The 17302-nt window shown below is 43.8% G+C and overlaps 1 protein-coding gene across 1 annotated transcript in view; it reads left to right on the top strand.

Annotated features, from left to right (window-relative positions):
- LOC130381531 (transmembrane protein 163-like) overlaps window positions 1–17302 on the top strand; it is a 51939-nt gene that overhangs the window by 17571 nt on the left and 17066 nt on the right. Inside the window, exons 3-5 of the mRNA XM_056589181.1 lie at window positions 1389–1432; window positions 4213–4304; window positions 13522–13618. Of these exons, the coding sequence (XP_056445156.1) occupies window positions 1389–1432; window positions 4213–4304; window positions 13522–13618 (233 nt within the window). The remainder of the gene's footprint in view (window positions 1–1388; window positions 1433–4212; window positions 4305–13521; window positions 13619–17302) is intronic.

Below are 17302 nucleotides of genomic sequence, written 5' to 3'. Positions count from 1 at the left end.
CTCTCTGTCTGTTGCTGTCAGTCCCAGACAGACGGACAGACTTTGTTAGGACATCACAGTTTATTTACCAGCAGTGGCTTGTGTCTCGCTGTTTACCCACAGCCACCAGCTTCTTTATTATTATTTTTTTGGCACAATTTACCATTATTGGAAGCAGGGGCGTTGTCCTTCTCCTAGCGGAGCTGGGGTCTTCTCTCCTTCCTAGTGGAGCTGGGGTCTGCTCTCCTTCCCCTAGTGGAGCTGGGGTCTGCTCTCCTTCCCCTAGTGGAGCGGGGGTCTGCTCTCCCCCCCTAGTAGAGCGGGGTTCAGGCTGTGTCTGAGTAGAACCCACAGGGAGTGGCTGTGTTCTGGCTACAGCTAGCTTGAGGGTTAGGTTGGTCGCACAAAGGAAAAGCGGCAGAATGTGGAGATACTTGCGGCTACACATTCTGAGATGAGCAGCATGTGAACTAAAGGGGCCCCAAGGAGCCCCCGCATAGGCTGCTGCTGAATCAGTGAACCGATCAATTAACCTAATCAATAATTTACAATTTGAACAATTTAAGAAAAATAATTGACGCATGAACGGACTGATAATAATAAAGTTTTTATCTATGTTTGAATGTAGCACAGGTTTATCCCAGTGTTGAATGCATGAGACCTTTGTGGAACATGAATGGCAGAAACCAGAACCACTACGATACCAATCTCAGCTCCAGAGGTACAACAATGCTAGAGCAGAACTAACCACCGTTTAGACTGCACAGCACCTGACACCAGAGTGGTCCGGTTGATCCAGTAGAGAGAACCTCTCCATGTACATGTGTCTGCAGATCCCAGCCACAGGATTGGTCCAAATACATTAACCAAAGAAAAGAAAATTACCAGTTCCTCCAGATTACAGCTGGTCTTTGTCGTGTTCTTGAAGAAAGTAGTCTAAACCGGATCGCTTTTAACTCACTTTATTCGTTAAAGTATTTCGGTATGGTAACTATGAAGCAAAAGGGAGGAGCGTGGAGAAAAATACCATAGAGCTACTTCAAGCCCCGGGGCTTAGGCCCGAGGCTCTCAGCTGGTCTGCCTATTATTCTGACCTCATCTGGCTCCTGGCAAGTAGGCGTCAAGTAGGCGTGGCCTATGTGAAGTAGGCGTGGCCTATGTGACGTCTTAGCTCCGGCTTCCGCGTCCGTCTTAAAGATGCTGCCTTATGTGGCTGCCTTATGTGGCTGTAATAACTACTTCAGCCACTGGCTGAAGTAGTTATTACAGCTTGTATGTTTGATCCTGCTCCCTTGTGGCTGTGTGTTGTAATTACAGCTTATGTGCTTAATTTACGTAGCATCTTCCATCACACTTCAGATGTTAATCTCAGACTTTATATCTCACCAATATCTCTGTGCCCCCTGCAGCTGTTTCCATCATGAGACACAGTGCATCAGCCTTTGGATTTGCTGTAAGTATTATGTCACTGCTATAATGTCACGCTAATATGTAACCATTAGAATGTCACTGTTACGATGTCACCATGATGATCTCACCATGACGATGTCACCATTAGGATGTCCCTACTAAAATGGCCGCCGTTATGATGTCATGGTATATTTGATTTCAGCACTGACGGTATGCTGTCATGTTGAGATGTCACAGTTATAAAGACACCAATTAGAGGTCACTGTTAAATGCTACCATTAGGAGGTCACTGTTTTGATGTCACCATTAAAAGTTCACTGTTATGATGTCGCCATTAAGGGTTCACTGTTATGATGTCACCATCAAGAGGTCACTGTTATGATGTCACCATTAAGATGTCACTCAGTACGTTTACATGCACTGTTTAATCAGAAAAAAGCCATAGTTCGACTATGCTCCTCAATCGGACAACTGCAATTGTCCGAGTATACATGGCGGTGAGAGAATCGAATCATTGGCCGAAGCATGTCATACCCTGGTACGATAGGTGGCACTGTAGCCATTTCATCTAGTGGTAATAGAGCCACCGGCTGACCTCTTTACGTCACCAGCAGCAACAAACTCGGTCGGCATTCGAGAAAGATGTTTCGGGTCTATGTAATTACTCCGACGCTCCATTGTTCCGACCTCTGAATAACCTGAAAAATTCCCATTGGTCCTAAAGCCCCCTAGTTCGACGTCCCTTTATTTAAAAAAATAAACCCTCTGCTGCTCCAACATCCCATTTTTCCAACCATATAGGCTTTTGTGGATCACCTCCCATAAGATCTGGATCAACAATAAAAAGCAAAATTACTTTTCTCTAGCCTAATAACACATTTCAATGTTCTCTGCCATGTGTCTGCCTGGCAGGGAGTCCAGCGGCGGAGCCCTTCCGGCGGGAGTCTGCATGGGGCAACAATCCCTTTCACCTCCATGTCACAGTTCAATCTAGACTTCAGAGAGTCAAAGCCAAAGTTCCTTTCCCCCAATTCGTTCTTAACCGTGGCCGAGATAACCCCCACTACGAGTTTTTACTTGTTGTTGGAGTACCGGAGAGTCAGAGAACCCGACGCAGTCTTTAAGATTCATAATATCAGAGAATATCCCGTCAGTTCGGCCGCGGCGCAATGAATGAATAAAGATCGTAAACACGTTGGAAGAAAAAAAACCTTTATTTTGACAGATGTGCCCGAAGTTACTACCACCAACCTACTCTACTTCCAACTAGGGCTGGGCGATATAGACCAAAAGTCATATCTCGATGTCTTCAAGCAGAATATCAATATAAGATAAATATCAATATTTGTTGATGCATTAGCATAGTTGCCGTTGCTGCGCTCCAACTCGTCATTTTACATCGGTGGCGCCACTGTGCTCTCATTTCCAGCCTGCCTGCGTCGCTGTGCTCGTTAACCTGCCTTGCTGATGGGGGGGAGGGGGGAGTTACCGTGGAGCTACCGTTATTACTATAGCCTACCTACATACCGTTTGAATTTACCTTCACTATTCCTATCGTTCGTAATTGAATACAGTTCGATGGTTGAATAAGCTGTGGACTAGACACTGCCGACATTGCAATATAGTATATATAATATCACAGCCAAAAGCTGTGTGCGCCTCCGGAATATTATGAATATTCTTATATATTAATAATAATTATATTATTAATATATCTCCGACGTCTCTGGTTCTTCCACTTCCTCATCAATTTGAAGCACAGAATTGAATCGCGACATGGAGCGACACCCGCCGGAGCTTTCCGGCGAGTGTCCAGGAGCCTGGAATCATTTTGGGACAATTGCTGTACTGCCTTTACCTGAATAAAAAATAATTAATGTCGAGACAGCTTAAGATTTGGGGTCGCTGCACGCATTTTTGAGCACGTTGTGCTGCTGCAAGTGATGGAAGAGGTTTGGTCGTACTCTACCCTTTAGTCGCGACAGATTTCAGCACTCTCTACAAAAAACCTGATTCTGTCATTCGTCAGACACCTGGTACCCAAAACATTTCCAAACTATGGAGCCATTTGTCTTCTGCTTACATACAAGCTCCTCCGTGCCGCATTTACCTGCGGACTCCATGTTTCACGCCGTGTGTGTGTGAGCCGGAGGCAGAGCGGGAGAGAGATAAGCAGAGTTACGAAATAGCAGGCGGCAGTCGCGGTTCGAAGCTGCTGTTATTTGGATAAAATATCCTGTACTTTCAACGCAAATCAAACTATATCGATGTTGACAACAGCGTCTCGTTCCATATCTCGGTTGAAAGAAATTGATATATTTCAAATATCGATATATCGCCCAGCCCTACTTCCAACTCACGGCCCCAAGAAAAGATCTCGAGCATGCGCAGAACGCATTAATCTCATAATCTTAATCGGACTATGAGAAACCCGATTTGATTCGATTTTAGTCAGACTAAGGTTTATACATCTTAATAATCCAATCAGGGGTATACATCAGACTAACCCAATAATTCGATTTTCTTCAGTGTCATGTAAACGCACTGACTGTTATGATGTCACTGTTACAGCGGAACGATAGACATCAATTTGAAATACTGTAATACTTATTTTTGAAAATACATTATAATATATCCCATTAAATGGATAATATTGGGGTAACACTGTCTATATCTCTAAGAACCCCCCTTTAGTGTGAGGGCCCGACCAGAAGTAGGTCTGGTGGATGCAGTCAATGATAAAGTGACATAGCGCCGTGTGTGTAGGAGAGAGGGTCAGAGATCAAAGGTTAAAGGTGGTTGTGTTGTTGTGTTGTGTTGTAGTTTGACGCCCTGCTGGACGTGCTGTCCTCCATCATTGTGTTGTGGCGCTACAGCAACGCGGCCGCCGTGCACTCGGCCCACAGAGAGTACATGTGAGTACAGAGAGGACTGCACTGTTCAGTTCACATGTTGACGTCACTGTTTACATACATGTACTATATGTCTTAATCAGACCCCTCCCGAGCCCCACTGAGAGGTCTGATTAAATCCCCAAAATTTGGATTCTCAATATGTGAATACGAAAATGGTGTACGTACTGTGTGTGTGTATTTGTGTTTGATTGTGTGTGTGTGTTTTTATGTGTGTGTCCTTATGTGTCGATGTGTGTCTGTGTGTGTGTGTGTGTGGGTGTGTTGGTGTGTTGGTGTGGGTCAGTGTGTGTGCGTGTTTGTCTGTCTGTGTTGGATTTCCTGCAATCTCTTCTGTTACGAACTGGTAGGGGTGTGTGGTCTTAATCAGCTCTGGACAACCTCTGCATGGTTTCCAAGGCGATCACACATCAAGTTGAGAGTTTACGTGTGTGTGTGTGTGTGTGTGTGTGTGTGTGTGTGTGTGTGTGTGTGTGTGTGTGTGTGTGTGTGTGTGTGTGTGTGTGTGTGTGTGTGTGTGTGTGTGTGTGTGTGTGTGTGTGTGTGTGTTTGTGTGTGCCTTTCTCTCCGTTTTGGGTTGCCCTGGTTACCAAGCCTGTGGTACAGCTGGTAATACAGATGGCCTAGTGTGAGTGCGCCCTTATTCTCACACAATATTTATGATACTGTTGTGGACACACACACACACACACATTCACACACACACACACACACACACACACACACACACACACACACACACACACACACACACACACACACACACACACACACACACACACACACACACACACACACACACAGAGACACAGACACACACACATGCCACACACACTGTAAAAACGAAAACTTAAAATTGTTGGACTCATTATGATTTCTGAGTAAAATTTATATAAAACATAAAGTATTCATGTCAACTGTGCAATGCAATTTAGTCCAACCAACAATGCTGAGTTTTGGGTCAAGAGTTGGGCTCACTGTAGTATCTTTGTTAGCAAGACACACAGGTTTAAGTCAGACTCTGTCTGAGGCTGGGCCAACTACGGTGCACATGCGCATTTCGACACTTTGGAAAATACAGGGTTTCCTAACGGAATTTTCAGATGGTAAATATTTTCATCCTGGAAAACAGTGATGCATGCTCATCAATGGATCAGTGTCCAATAGATGAGTAGAAAGTGTGTTTGTGTTTGAGTCTGTGTGTGTTTTGCATGCTGGACCGATGTTGAATGTGAAGTAGTCTATGGTGTAGCAACGAGCTTACTGTCAGTTTGTATTGTCCCTCGCCACACAGAGCATAATCCTGTGGGGGTCTCCATCTGTGTGTGTGTGTGTGTGTGTGTGTGTGTGTGTGTGTGTGTGTGTGTGTGTGTGTGTGTGTGTGTGTGTGTGTGTGTGTGTCAGTGGAGGCTTCTCCATTGAGGAGAGGGAGGAAGATCCTCCCTAACATTGTTGAGAATAAAAAATGTAGATTGCCCAGACTATTGTAATGAATTAATGCCCTTAAATATGACTACTTTATTGCCTTTGAATATATAATGTTTGTTTCCCTGGGTAAAGGGACATTAGCACCCCCTATCGCCTATTGAGAATTACTTCAGGGAGGAAGGTCCTCCCTCCGCCTCCGTTGACTCCCATTCATTTTCCGGAAAGTACTGGCGGCCGGTGGATAACATGGGTTTCAATGGGAGAGAGGAGGAAAATCCTCCTCTGAGTGGGTGGGACCTTAAGGGGTCTGATTCGCGCAAAAATCTATCCGTCTGCGCTATGAACCAATAAGCAGGATCCCTGGATGTTGAGCAGTGTTGCCAGATTGGTCCGATTTCCCACCCAATTGTGCTACTTTTAACCATGTTAGGCTGGAAAAATTATCATTGGGCGGGAAATCTGCCCAATCTGGCAACGCTGTCGATAACAAACCCGGTCTGCATTGCCGCGGTGCTCAGTCTGAGAGACGCAGAGCAAGTGAAATCTGCGATAGCGAGATCCTAAATGCACAATGGAAACATTGGAAACGGAGGACATTGTTAACGTGTTATTACAAAAAGCATTCCATTCATTCAGTTACAGTGCTACGTTAGCCACCAAAGAAAGAGGTAGACCACTTCCCAAAATCAAGGTCACCAGAAGTAATGGCAACGTCAGTGTTGTGAGTGCTACATGGTTTGCTAGGTACGCATGACTTACTGGTAGCATTACAAGCAATTGTAACTGAAAATAAACATAGCTAAATAACTTCAGTCAGTGAGGGCAAAAATAGGCCCAATAATAGGCTCAGATTTTTTTATATACTTTTACAAATCAATAGTAGGCCTGATTTGACTAATATGCTTTGCATCCTTTCCTTCTCAAATTACAGTGATGCCACTGGTGGCTTTGTATAAATTTTGTTCACATAACTCCCTCCCTGCTATTTTGTAGTTCACCAAAACACCCTGAAACAACTTGAGTCTCACATTCTTATGCCACCATACACCAACAGTGCAAGCAGGCCAATGGCAACAAAGCGCGCAGTCCTTTCTCCCTCACTTTAAAAACCACCAGCCGCCACGTGTGTGTGTGTGTGTGTGTGTGTGTGTGTGTGTGTGTGTGTGTGTGTGTGTGTGTGTGTGTGTGTGTGTGTGTGTGTGTGTGTGTGTGTGTGTGTGTGTGTGTGTGTCCACAAAAGTATCATAAATATTGTGTGAGAATAAGGGCGCACTCACACTAGGCCATCTGTACAGTGCCCAAGTCCGTTTCAAACCTGTAACCGTGCTCAAGTCTAGATCGTTTGGCTAGTGTGAGCACGCCAACCATACTCAAGTCCACTTCAATTCCGTGGCCTGAGCACACTTGGGAGAGGTATGCTAATGAGCCGACACGCACACATGCACGGCTACGCAACCTGAGCTGGATATCCATGCAACCCTTTTTTCCCATTAAAAATAGCTTTGCGATAGTGAAGTAGAGTGTTTGATCAAAAATACCCTGTTCGTCGCAGCGCAAGCTTTCTTGGTTCATTGGAGAAGGCCGGGCTGTGCACGGAGTGTAGACCACTTTATAATAATTTGCACACTCCCGAATGTTTTTATTTTCTTATGAACGAAGACACCCGCACGCTAGACTTTTTCACGCTAGACACTATTCCAGAATATCGGACATTTGGAGTATCTTCCGGACGTTATTCCCTAATAATTAAATAATCACAAAGTCCACATTTAAACGACCAACGACACAAACTAAGTTGCTTCAATAAATGCCATTTATTAAATTAGCCTAGGCTAAAAAAACGTTTTTGCCATTCTCGGCAAAAATGGAAAACGGTTAAAAATAATTAATTCGATAATTGCAATTCTTGCAGGCTACTTTGGCCGCAACTTCATGGCGTGGAAGTGCTCCGGCTGCTCGCGAAAAGTTGAAGTCTTTCAACAACCCCGGCCCAAGGCTCGATATGCGCATCAACCTCGTCACCTTTACCTCAGCTAGGCGGTTTCTGATAGATGTTTTAATCCTGTTTTGGAGAGAAAAGCCTCGTTCCGCAGGAACACTGGACACGGGGATTGTACTGGCGATTTTGGCCAGCTTTGCCCAGTTGGGAAAGATTTGTGCGTTCACACCAAACGCAACAGGGCGACAAGATCCCATACAAAGTGAACGTAGAGACGTGTATCGGGCAAATTTTTCGAGAGAGAAAACCTTTTGTTTTGAACTTGTCGCCGGTTTTGAACTTGCCACCAGGGAGGCAAACACATTCGTGTTTGCCTCCCTGGTGAGCTCGGCCAGGAACCGCTACTGGTTTTCATATGCTACTGATTAATTCATACATAAATGCGAACTTCTTTCTTTTTTTTTCTCGGACATGTGGGCCGTTTACATTTTATTATACCGGCCATGCGTGCGTGCAATCGGCCAATGTCCGGCTATAGCCGGCTAACGTGAACACTGCTCACCACACAATTTCAAACCACTGACTGTGTATGCATGTGTATGTATGCTTGTGCAATTGTTGGTATTGTGGCTGTAATATATCCATGAATCCGATACATTCATGTACAATTGTATTTTTATTCATCCACGTTTGTTGTGTGTACGCTGCTGTGCATTATATCAACTGGAATACACTAATTCATCAACTGACTCAACAACAACATGGTGAAATACTAGTTTATCATGTACAGTGAAGTTTGCTGAGGTGGAACCATGTCGTCACATTTAGGGAACCATTGATAACAATGTTAATCCTATCCCACCCTGGGCCTGAGTTTAGCCACCCTGCCTATTTAAATTGTTGCCGTGGTGCAGTAAACATGTTTTCCATTTGTTCTTTGGATGACTCCGCCTCACAGGTAAACAACCCCAGCATTGTCCTGGTTCTCAGCCAAGAAGGCACTGGCCCGGTTGACCTCTGCTCCCCTCGTAAACATGATGTAATGTACTAAGAGTTTGGTCTTGAATCATCCAAACACGTGAGCAGACTGAAAGCATCTATAGCATAACCTTTGTTTCATTATCTTTTTTCATAGATGTCGTTCACGATAAACATATAGAAATCTTTAACAGGGCTAGTAAAAGATTGAAGACGTATAGTCAGAAATGTGTTTTCCTTGCAGCTAACATACTAACTAACTGTACGTCAAACAAACTGACATTGGCGCACATGGCTAATTTGCATAGGAGGACAGGACTGGCTGGCTCCGCAAGGCAAATAATGGAACATATTAATCTATCTATCTAGGCCATCAACGTGTGTAGTTCTAATGTTATGTATTTTGTGTATGTCCAGTCTCCCTTGTTCTGTGTGGTCTTGTAGGCTACAGTCCTGTGTGAGCCGAATCACCTAAATTAATTCCCGACGATTTGTGTCGTTTGGTATTAATAAAGATAGGCTATCTATCTATCTATCTATCTAGACTATTTAATTTAAAATGATTCAACTCAGGCTCTGTGAATAGTGGGGAATGGAGGGATAAAAGACAAGAGATATATCCCTTGTCATTTCGATTAGTTTGTGTATGTGACGATTTCAAAAACGTGTTTTGTTTAAAGCATGACTATACGCGATTGGTTGGTTAGATTGGTGGTATGGAGAGCAAATGAAAATGATTCCCGCTTAAGAACGTTCTAGATCGCAAATATTTTCTATAAATACTCCCACTTATCATCCCTTTGTATCAAAATCACTATGGATGTTGCACGCATTAACTATTGAACACAAAACAGAAAACACAGCTGTCATTATCACTGTAACTGACAGCGATATATCGTTGAACTTCTTATGACAAATGTACTTATTAGGGCCCGACCGATTCATCGGCCTGCCGATTTAATTGGCCGATTATAGCCTTTTTGAAAATAATCAACATCTGCCAAAAAGACGCAGATGACAACCGATTTTAATTTTTTATTATTATTATTTTTTTAGAAATGTTATTGCGCTTAGTATCCTGCAGATTGCGCTCCTACTCGACTTGCTAACTAACAACTTTAGCTGGAGTAAAAAAGAGGAGATTGAATTTTACCGTACAACATGAAAGCACGCTCGCCTCAGGCAGCTGCGCGCTCACTTCACCAATGTACACAAGACGCGTTGTTTGAGCATGTTGTGCCTGATTTTCTTTAGGTCCCAGGCCATGTTAATTTGTTATACTGTAGACTCTAACGGTGAGACCATACTGCTCAGCACGCACGTGTTAGTCACTGCTCATGAGCGCAGCACATTGGGAGCACATTTGGCACATTTGGCTTTATTTAAAGCTACAAAAAAAATACAAATAAAATAATAAATAAAATATTCAACGCAACTCTGACGTCCCCCCCTGCTGGGGGGCTAATGACGTCATCGTTTGCGTTTCAGGTATCCACAAGAATCCTAACACGAAACCGCATAGGTCTGTATAGATTTGAAACCACCTCCGAGGGTGGTTTCAGAAATGTGTGATTTCGGGCACCGGATTCGCCGGCTCCGTCTGGACGGTCGGCCGAAACGCACAAGACTTATGCGGTTTCACAAAATAATCGGCTTTGTGTGGACGGGGCCTGAGTATTTGTGTGTTGTTCTGCATGTGTTGGAGTGAAGAAAATACCATGCAAGAGAAAAATTGTGAGAGGCAAGAAGTGGAGAGTTTGCTTCTGTGTGTGTGTTTGTGTGTGTGTATTGTATCTGTGTGTGTGTGTGTGTGTGTGTGTGTGTGTGTGTGTGTGTGTGTGTGTGTGTGTGTGTGTGTGTGTGTGTGTGTGTGTGTGTGTGCCTTTCCCTCTGCTGTTGGTTGCCCTGATTAGCTTCGACCAAAGCCTATTGTACAGCAGGTAATACATGGCCACGCACGCACGGACGCACACACACACACACACAAGGTTGTGCACAGACAGTGTAGATGCTTGTCTAGGATGAGAGTTAAGATCTCTGTGTAGAACGACTTCATTAGATCATTCTGCCCTAAAATAGCTCCTGCTCTCCTCCAATCAGATCCAACAAGTCAGAGACAGACACACACACACACACACACACACACACACACACACACACACACACACACACACACACACACACACACACACATACACACATACACACACACACACACCTCCTCCATAGCAAGATGATTCCGACTATTTGTGGCCCTGAAGATAGGTTTACCCTGGACTGTGAGACACAAAGGCCATGACCTTTGGCCCCACACATACACTGACTAACATACATACATATAAGGGCAATTACTGTATGTGTGAAACTATTTGATGCTGCCAACCCCTTGCCTGACATCCCAAGACCAATTCACAAATGCCAGTCTGCAACTTCTCAGTTAATTTTCAACTCAGAGCTGCACCATCTTGGTTGCTGATTAAAATGCCTCAACGTGCTCCCATAGGCCCCTCCTCTGGTTCACGTCTGTCTGAGCGGGAGGGGGGCCAGATACATGTGCCAGAGCAAATAAGACTGAACTGGTTCCCAGGCTAGGCAAACGGCTAAATCGGATTAAGCCTCATGCCGATTTGTTACTCGAACGGACCGTGACAATTATCCGAACGTACATGGCCTTTAAGAGATCGGATCGCATGGCTGAATCCGCTAATCTAAGTGGCGCTGTAGCCCTTTCAACAATTGGTGATAGAGCCACTTCCGGTTGACCTCTACATTCCAGCAACAACAAACAGAGGCGGCATTCGAGAAAGATGTTTTCAGTAGACAGCTCTCAGTTCACTTCGGGTCCATGTAATTTCTCTGACGCTACATTGTTCCTACCTCTCGGTCGTCTGCAGACTCCTCCGGCGGCGGAGCAATGGGAGGAGTCCAGCCGGAGCAGTCCGCATACAACCAAGAGGTCAGAACAATGGAGCATTGGAGAAATTACATGGACCCGAAGTGAACTGACAGCTGTCCCGCACACGGCAACAATCCCTTTCTCCTCTATGTAGTGTTTCAATCTTGAATCAGAGTCGAAGCCAAAATTCCTTTCCCCAATTCCTTCTCCACCATGGCCGAGATAAACCCCACTACGAGTCTTTGTTGTGGAATTACCAGAGAGTCGGAGAACCCGACGCAGTCTTTAAGATTCATAATATCAGAGAATATCCCTGTCAGTTCGGTCACGGCACAATGAATGAATAAAGATCGTATACACTAGGGATGGGCAAAATGATTCTTTTCCGGGAACTAGTTCTTTCAGTTCAGTTCACTATAACGATTTATTTGATTTGTTCGTTTTGATTCGTTCGTTACGTCAGATTACATCTTAAAAAACAATTAAAATAAAAAAACTTTTTTTTATAATTTTTTTTTTTTTTAATTGGTAGTGGGTCCGGATAGGACCGTCAAGACCGCAGTCCGCCGTTTGGAGATGCCTGCTATTTAGTATATTAAACGTCCCACCAATATTTATACCACTTGCTTACTCTCTATATTTCATTCATGGTTTTACATTTATAATTTTATTTTACTTTACATTTAATTCTTCATTGTTCAGGCATTACAGAACTTGCATGGTCGTAAATAAAAAATACGAACTGCAGTTTAATTTCTTTCTTTGTTCTTAAATTGACGTAGAATGGAGCAAAGACTCCTGGGATTGGGAAATGCGTTTATCCAATAAACAGATGGAGGTCAAGTCTATTTTCGAAAAAATGTAGGGGGATATATGAGTCGAATGGTATGACCCAAGATACGTCAGAGAGAGAAAGCGCGCATATTCGACGGTACCGCCTTGTCATTGGTTTACCCAGGTGCCATTCCAACACCATTGCTACCTCTCATTGGCTGAATCTTTGAGGAAGTTGTAGACTCAATCAATATAAGTCGCGGGGAGACGGAGCTCTGTTCGTTTGTATATTTTATTTACGTGACCATATGTTTGGTTGATGTTAAAAAAAAAGAATCAAAGAACCAGTTCTTCTTGTTTTGGGGAACCACTTCTTGTCGTTCACGTTCGGGATTCGTTCGTTGTAACGAATCAGTCGCGACCGACACATCCCTAGTATACACGTCAGAAGGAAAAAACTTGTGCCCGATGTTACTACTTTACAAGCTTGTTGATGACCAACGTTTAGGAAAACATGTTCTTTAAATTCAGCCTTGGGTGAAATCAAAGCGTATTGTCAGTGTGTACTGAATGCATGTTGATGATGATACACTTCCTATAGGGGGTAATGACATGACACCAACTTCCTCCATCTTCTGCGTCACCTTTTTAAATAAATCGCTGTTTCTCGTTTTCCGAAGGCAACAACCACAAACATATAAAGAAATAATTTGAATATTTATATTTATAAAGAAATAAGAATTTATGGGACATTTTATTTATATGTCTTTGGCGACATCAACACGACCACCGCCTCCTTCTACTTTCGGCTCACGTCCCCCGGCCGCAAGATCTCCAGCATGCCCAGCAGGCGAAATCCGATAAGAGATACGATGCGTGTTTACATGCAGGTAGAAACCGGACTATGATCGAGTTATCTAGGTGTTCTTATCCGATCTCGCTTGTCCGTTCATATACCGATTTCGGTCCGAAGTAGATCGGGTAAAGGTGTCTACATGCATTTGAAAAGTTGCATTGAGTGTTGTTTGCATCTCGGAAACAGATAATTGTTAGATTAAAGAGATGAGATGTTGAGTGAGTGTGAGTGTGTGTGTAGGCTTGCAGTGAGTAACTGGTTTATGTGATGCTTTTCTGCATGCAGGTAGCGGTGTTTGTCTTAACAATGTGCTAACTCTAAAACCCTTCTGTCGTCTCCCGCCACACAGAGCGTGCGTCATCCTGGGGGTGCTCTTCATCCTGTCCTCGCTTTGCATTATGGGAAAAGCCATCCACGACCTGGCAACCAAACTGCTACCGGAAGTGGTGAGTGACGATGTCGATTATGATGATGACTATGACGACGATGATGACGATGATGACGATGACGATTATGACGAATACGATGAGCACAACGAGGATGATGATGATTATGACGACGATGAGTATGAGTGTTTCCCATAGACCAAGGACCAATGTGTGGTGCTGGGGGGGGGGGGGGCGGCGCCAGCGCGACGCGGCATCAGCGCACAAGTTTAGTTTTTACCTGAACTTTTGATTTTGTGACATTCAAGGAATGAATTGCAACAGACAACTAAAGCTGGAGGTTTTTATTTCAAGTACAAATAAACTCAAGACCTACCTGAACCAATATATAAAATAAATAGTAACAATATACTACTAGGTACAACAAGGGTACTAACTAAAATAATGAATGCAATGCACATATTGTCAGGGAGGGCAGCCGACTGAGGTCTAAGGACATGGAAGGCTCCTACGATTTTTAGATTTCCAAATCACGTTATAAAAAAAAGAAAAAAAGAAAAGAAAAAAAGACTGAATGAATTCGTGGCGCTCGATGTTGATTCTGTGGCACCGCGCTACACAATGGTCTATGTATGGGAAACACTGGAGTCTAGTGGTTAGGTGTGTTTTACTCCCAGTCCAAAGGTTCTGGGGTCTCATTTATAACCGTAGCGTACGCGTGGTTTGTAGGAAAAGGGGAATTGGCGACACAGATGGTGTGGTGGTGAACTGAAGTCAGACAGAAGACTTGTAGAGTGAGAAGAACGATTATGTTTATCATCGGCCTTCATACATTTAATTTCAACCCGTATCATGCGTTAAATCTATGTAATCAGAATAATTTAGGTCAACTGCGTTATTTCTCAGTTATAACTCCAGAAACATCTCCTTAGAATATAAATAAAAACAAATTCTCTATAATTAATCCCGTCACGCCATAGGCTACTGTCCACTGACGGCGCGACTGCATGGAATAAAGCATTTGTCCAACATGTCTCAATAACATAATATTTTTATGTGACACTGTAAACACATAATCAAATGTCAATTAAATCCCAAGTGTGGAAAACCAAGCCACACTCCTCATCACAATCGTTGTCCGTTACTCTTGATGCTTTTCATGAAAAATCTGGCATTAAAAAGGGGTTATGTTCAAGAACATTTTACGTGGGTGATTACAAACTGATTATCCAAGGTGTTCTCGGTCAGTCTTATTACCGTAACCCTATTAATACAGAGGTGAGCGCCGTGGTAGTGCTGCACCATATGGCACTTCTGGCGGACCATGCAAATGGCAGGATTCGGAGGGAGAGGGTCTTTAGGGACCATAACGATTTATTGGTACATAAAAATATGTACCTTTATGTCAGACCTTATTTTTTATTCTGGGACTGTGCGCTCCGTGCTACTGACAGAGTTCACTGCTGCAGCAACATGTTGCCACTCACTCTGCTTTTTTTTGTTGGCGATCCCAATCCCGTGACCGCTGAACAAAACTACTTTTCGGGCCTCCACCTCACCCACAAGTGTCTCCACTTCACCTCCGTGAAATTTCGCTTTTTTGCTTTTCTCAGTCCTTCTGCAAAAGGGGCGTGTACAGGGCAGAACGTGAAGCTGATTCAGCTGCGCACACTTGTAGGCACTCTGTGATTTATAAAGCAAAGATTGCGTACAGTGTGCGTACGCAGGGTTTTATAAGTCTGAATATTTTTTGGCGCACGCAAAACCCACGCACAGTTCTATAAATGAGACCCCTGGCCTCTAAAGTCAGTAGTCCAGTGGTTGAAGCTGCCCCCTGACCCCCACCTGCTCCTTAATGACCCCCGTCACTGAAGGTCTTAAGGTGCGGCCACACTGAACGCGTTACGCGCGTTAAATTACGCCCGTAACGCGCCTAACCTGACGCTTGATCAACGCGCCTAACGCACCTACGCAGCTAGATGAGCCCGCCCAGCGGAGGTGTTTGCTTCAATATGTTTTATATATTTATTTATATATATTGATACATTTTCGATAGGGGTGCAACGGATCAAAAAACTCACGGTTCGGATCGTTCCTCGGATCAGAGTCACGGATCGGATCATTTTTCGGATCAGCAAAAAAAAAAAAAAAATAGCGTTTGTGATTGCTTTAGCCCGGTCTGATTGTGGAAGAAGGGGCTGCTTAAATGCCGCGGTGATGAGCGGTTGTTGAGCCGCTTTCGGTTTCACTCCTGTCAGTGAAACACCGGGGTGATGTCGCTGTAAATGCGTGGCCATGCTCGATGTGTTTTTCTTTATGTTGGCAATCGCTATGTCAGCTACGTGTTACGTCTGTGTGGTAACCTAGGCGACAGGTTTGTGTGGCAGCGCGAGTATGGAAACAGACGTAGCACTGGAGGCAGCAGTTATCGTTACAGTAGTCACCGAAGTCTAGCCTACTTTTATTTTCCATGCCCACTGTTCTTCATGTTGTACGCTGAGGACAATAAATCACAACGAGCCATAGGACTGTTTGCTTATTGAAAAGGGAACTGTTGCGGACTTTTACCCAGAGCGTGTTAAGTAGCTCTGTCCCTGGAACTAGCAGGAATGGTTACGGCTGTGTGTGGACTGAACATGCGCAAATTTTTTTTTCATAAATCAATCCGCGGATCATGCGTGTGCCGAACCGAAATAGATGATCCGAACGGATCACGGATCAAGGATGATCCGTTGCACCCCTAATTTTCGATAATGACCGGCGACGTTCTATAGGCCTACATTATCCCGCTTATTACAAGGCTACTTGCAAAAACGAAAAAATAACTTCACATGGTGTGTTTTTTTACAATTTATTAGTTACCAGCATTCGTAGTGTTGATGAGTAGAGAAAAAGTCTGCCAAAGACGTTGACGTCGCTTAGCAACCGAAGACGCTGGGGTTCACAAGTTACCGGAGTAGCCTACTACCTATGCAAGTAAAGGGAGCGTTCCACGGCATTGAGAAGACCCGTGTAATAAAGGCCTATTATATTTCTGTTTATGGCATAGATTTCTCCTCAGATGAGGCCAATAAAGCAATGAAAAAAAAAACACAAACGCTCGATCAAAGGCCCGGCCCGAGGATAGTGGTGGAAAATATCGGCCCGACCCGGCCCGGTCATCCGGCCGGATCAGGTCAGGCTCGGGAGAGAATCTAAACTCTAGTGCATGACATCCTCCGTAGGCGCTCACAGCTGGGTGAGTTTCACCACCTCCTCATCGTTTCAGCACACACTGAAACAATGACTTGTTCCAGTTATGTGCTAATTAGCATATAACCTCCCCTGAATTTCTTAGCCTCCCCTGAATTTCTAAGCCAATAGCTTTGAACTTTTTTAACTCATCATATGCATGGCTAAACACACAGACAACATCAGTCGATTCCAGAGATCTTCTTTCGCAAATCTTTCCTGTTGCAAAGTTTGCTCAAGCTTACCTACTCTACAGGCCTACTTGTTTATGGTGATGGTTTAGTGTATAGTGTGTCTATATACATGTATAGTAGTTTAATAATATCATTTAGTACTTATTTACTTCTAATAGAATTTTAAATTATAGTTTAATGTGGGCATGTACTGTAATTTGCGTTAATTTCAATGAACAGCAATACACTACATCAATCTCCACAATTGAAAATTACAATCCTTCAGGGATTCCAACCAACAGAAGAGCAGACAGACCTCCAAAGCTTTACCTATTGTTTA

This window comes from Gadus chalcogrammus, chromosome 4 (genome assembly GCF_026213295.1).
Source record: "Gadus chalcogrammus isolate NIFS_2021 chromosome 4, NIFS_Gcha_1.0, whole genome shotgun sequence".
Taxonomy (NCBI): domain Eukaryota; kingdom Metazoa; phylum Chordata; class Actinopteri; order Gadiformes; family Gadidae; genus Gadus; species Gadus chalcogrammus.
Note: the sequence above shows the minus strand (reverse complement) of the source record. Positions and strands in the feature narration are given on the sequence as shown.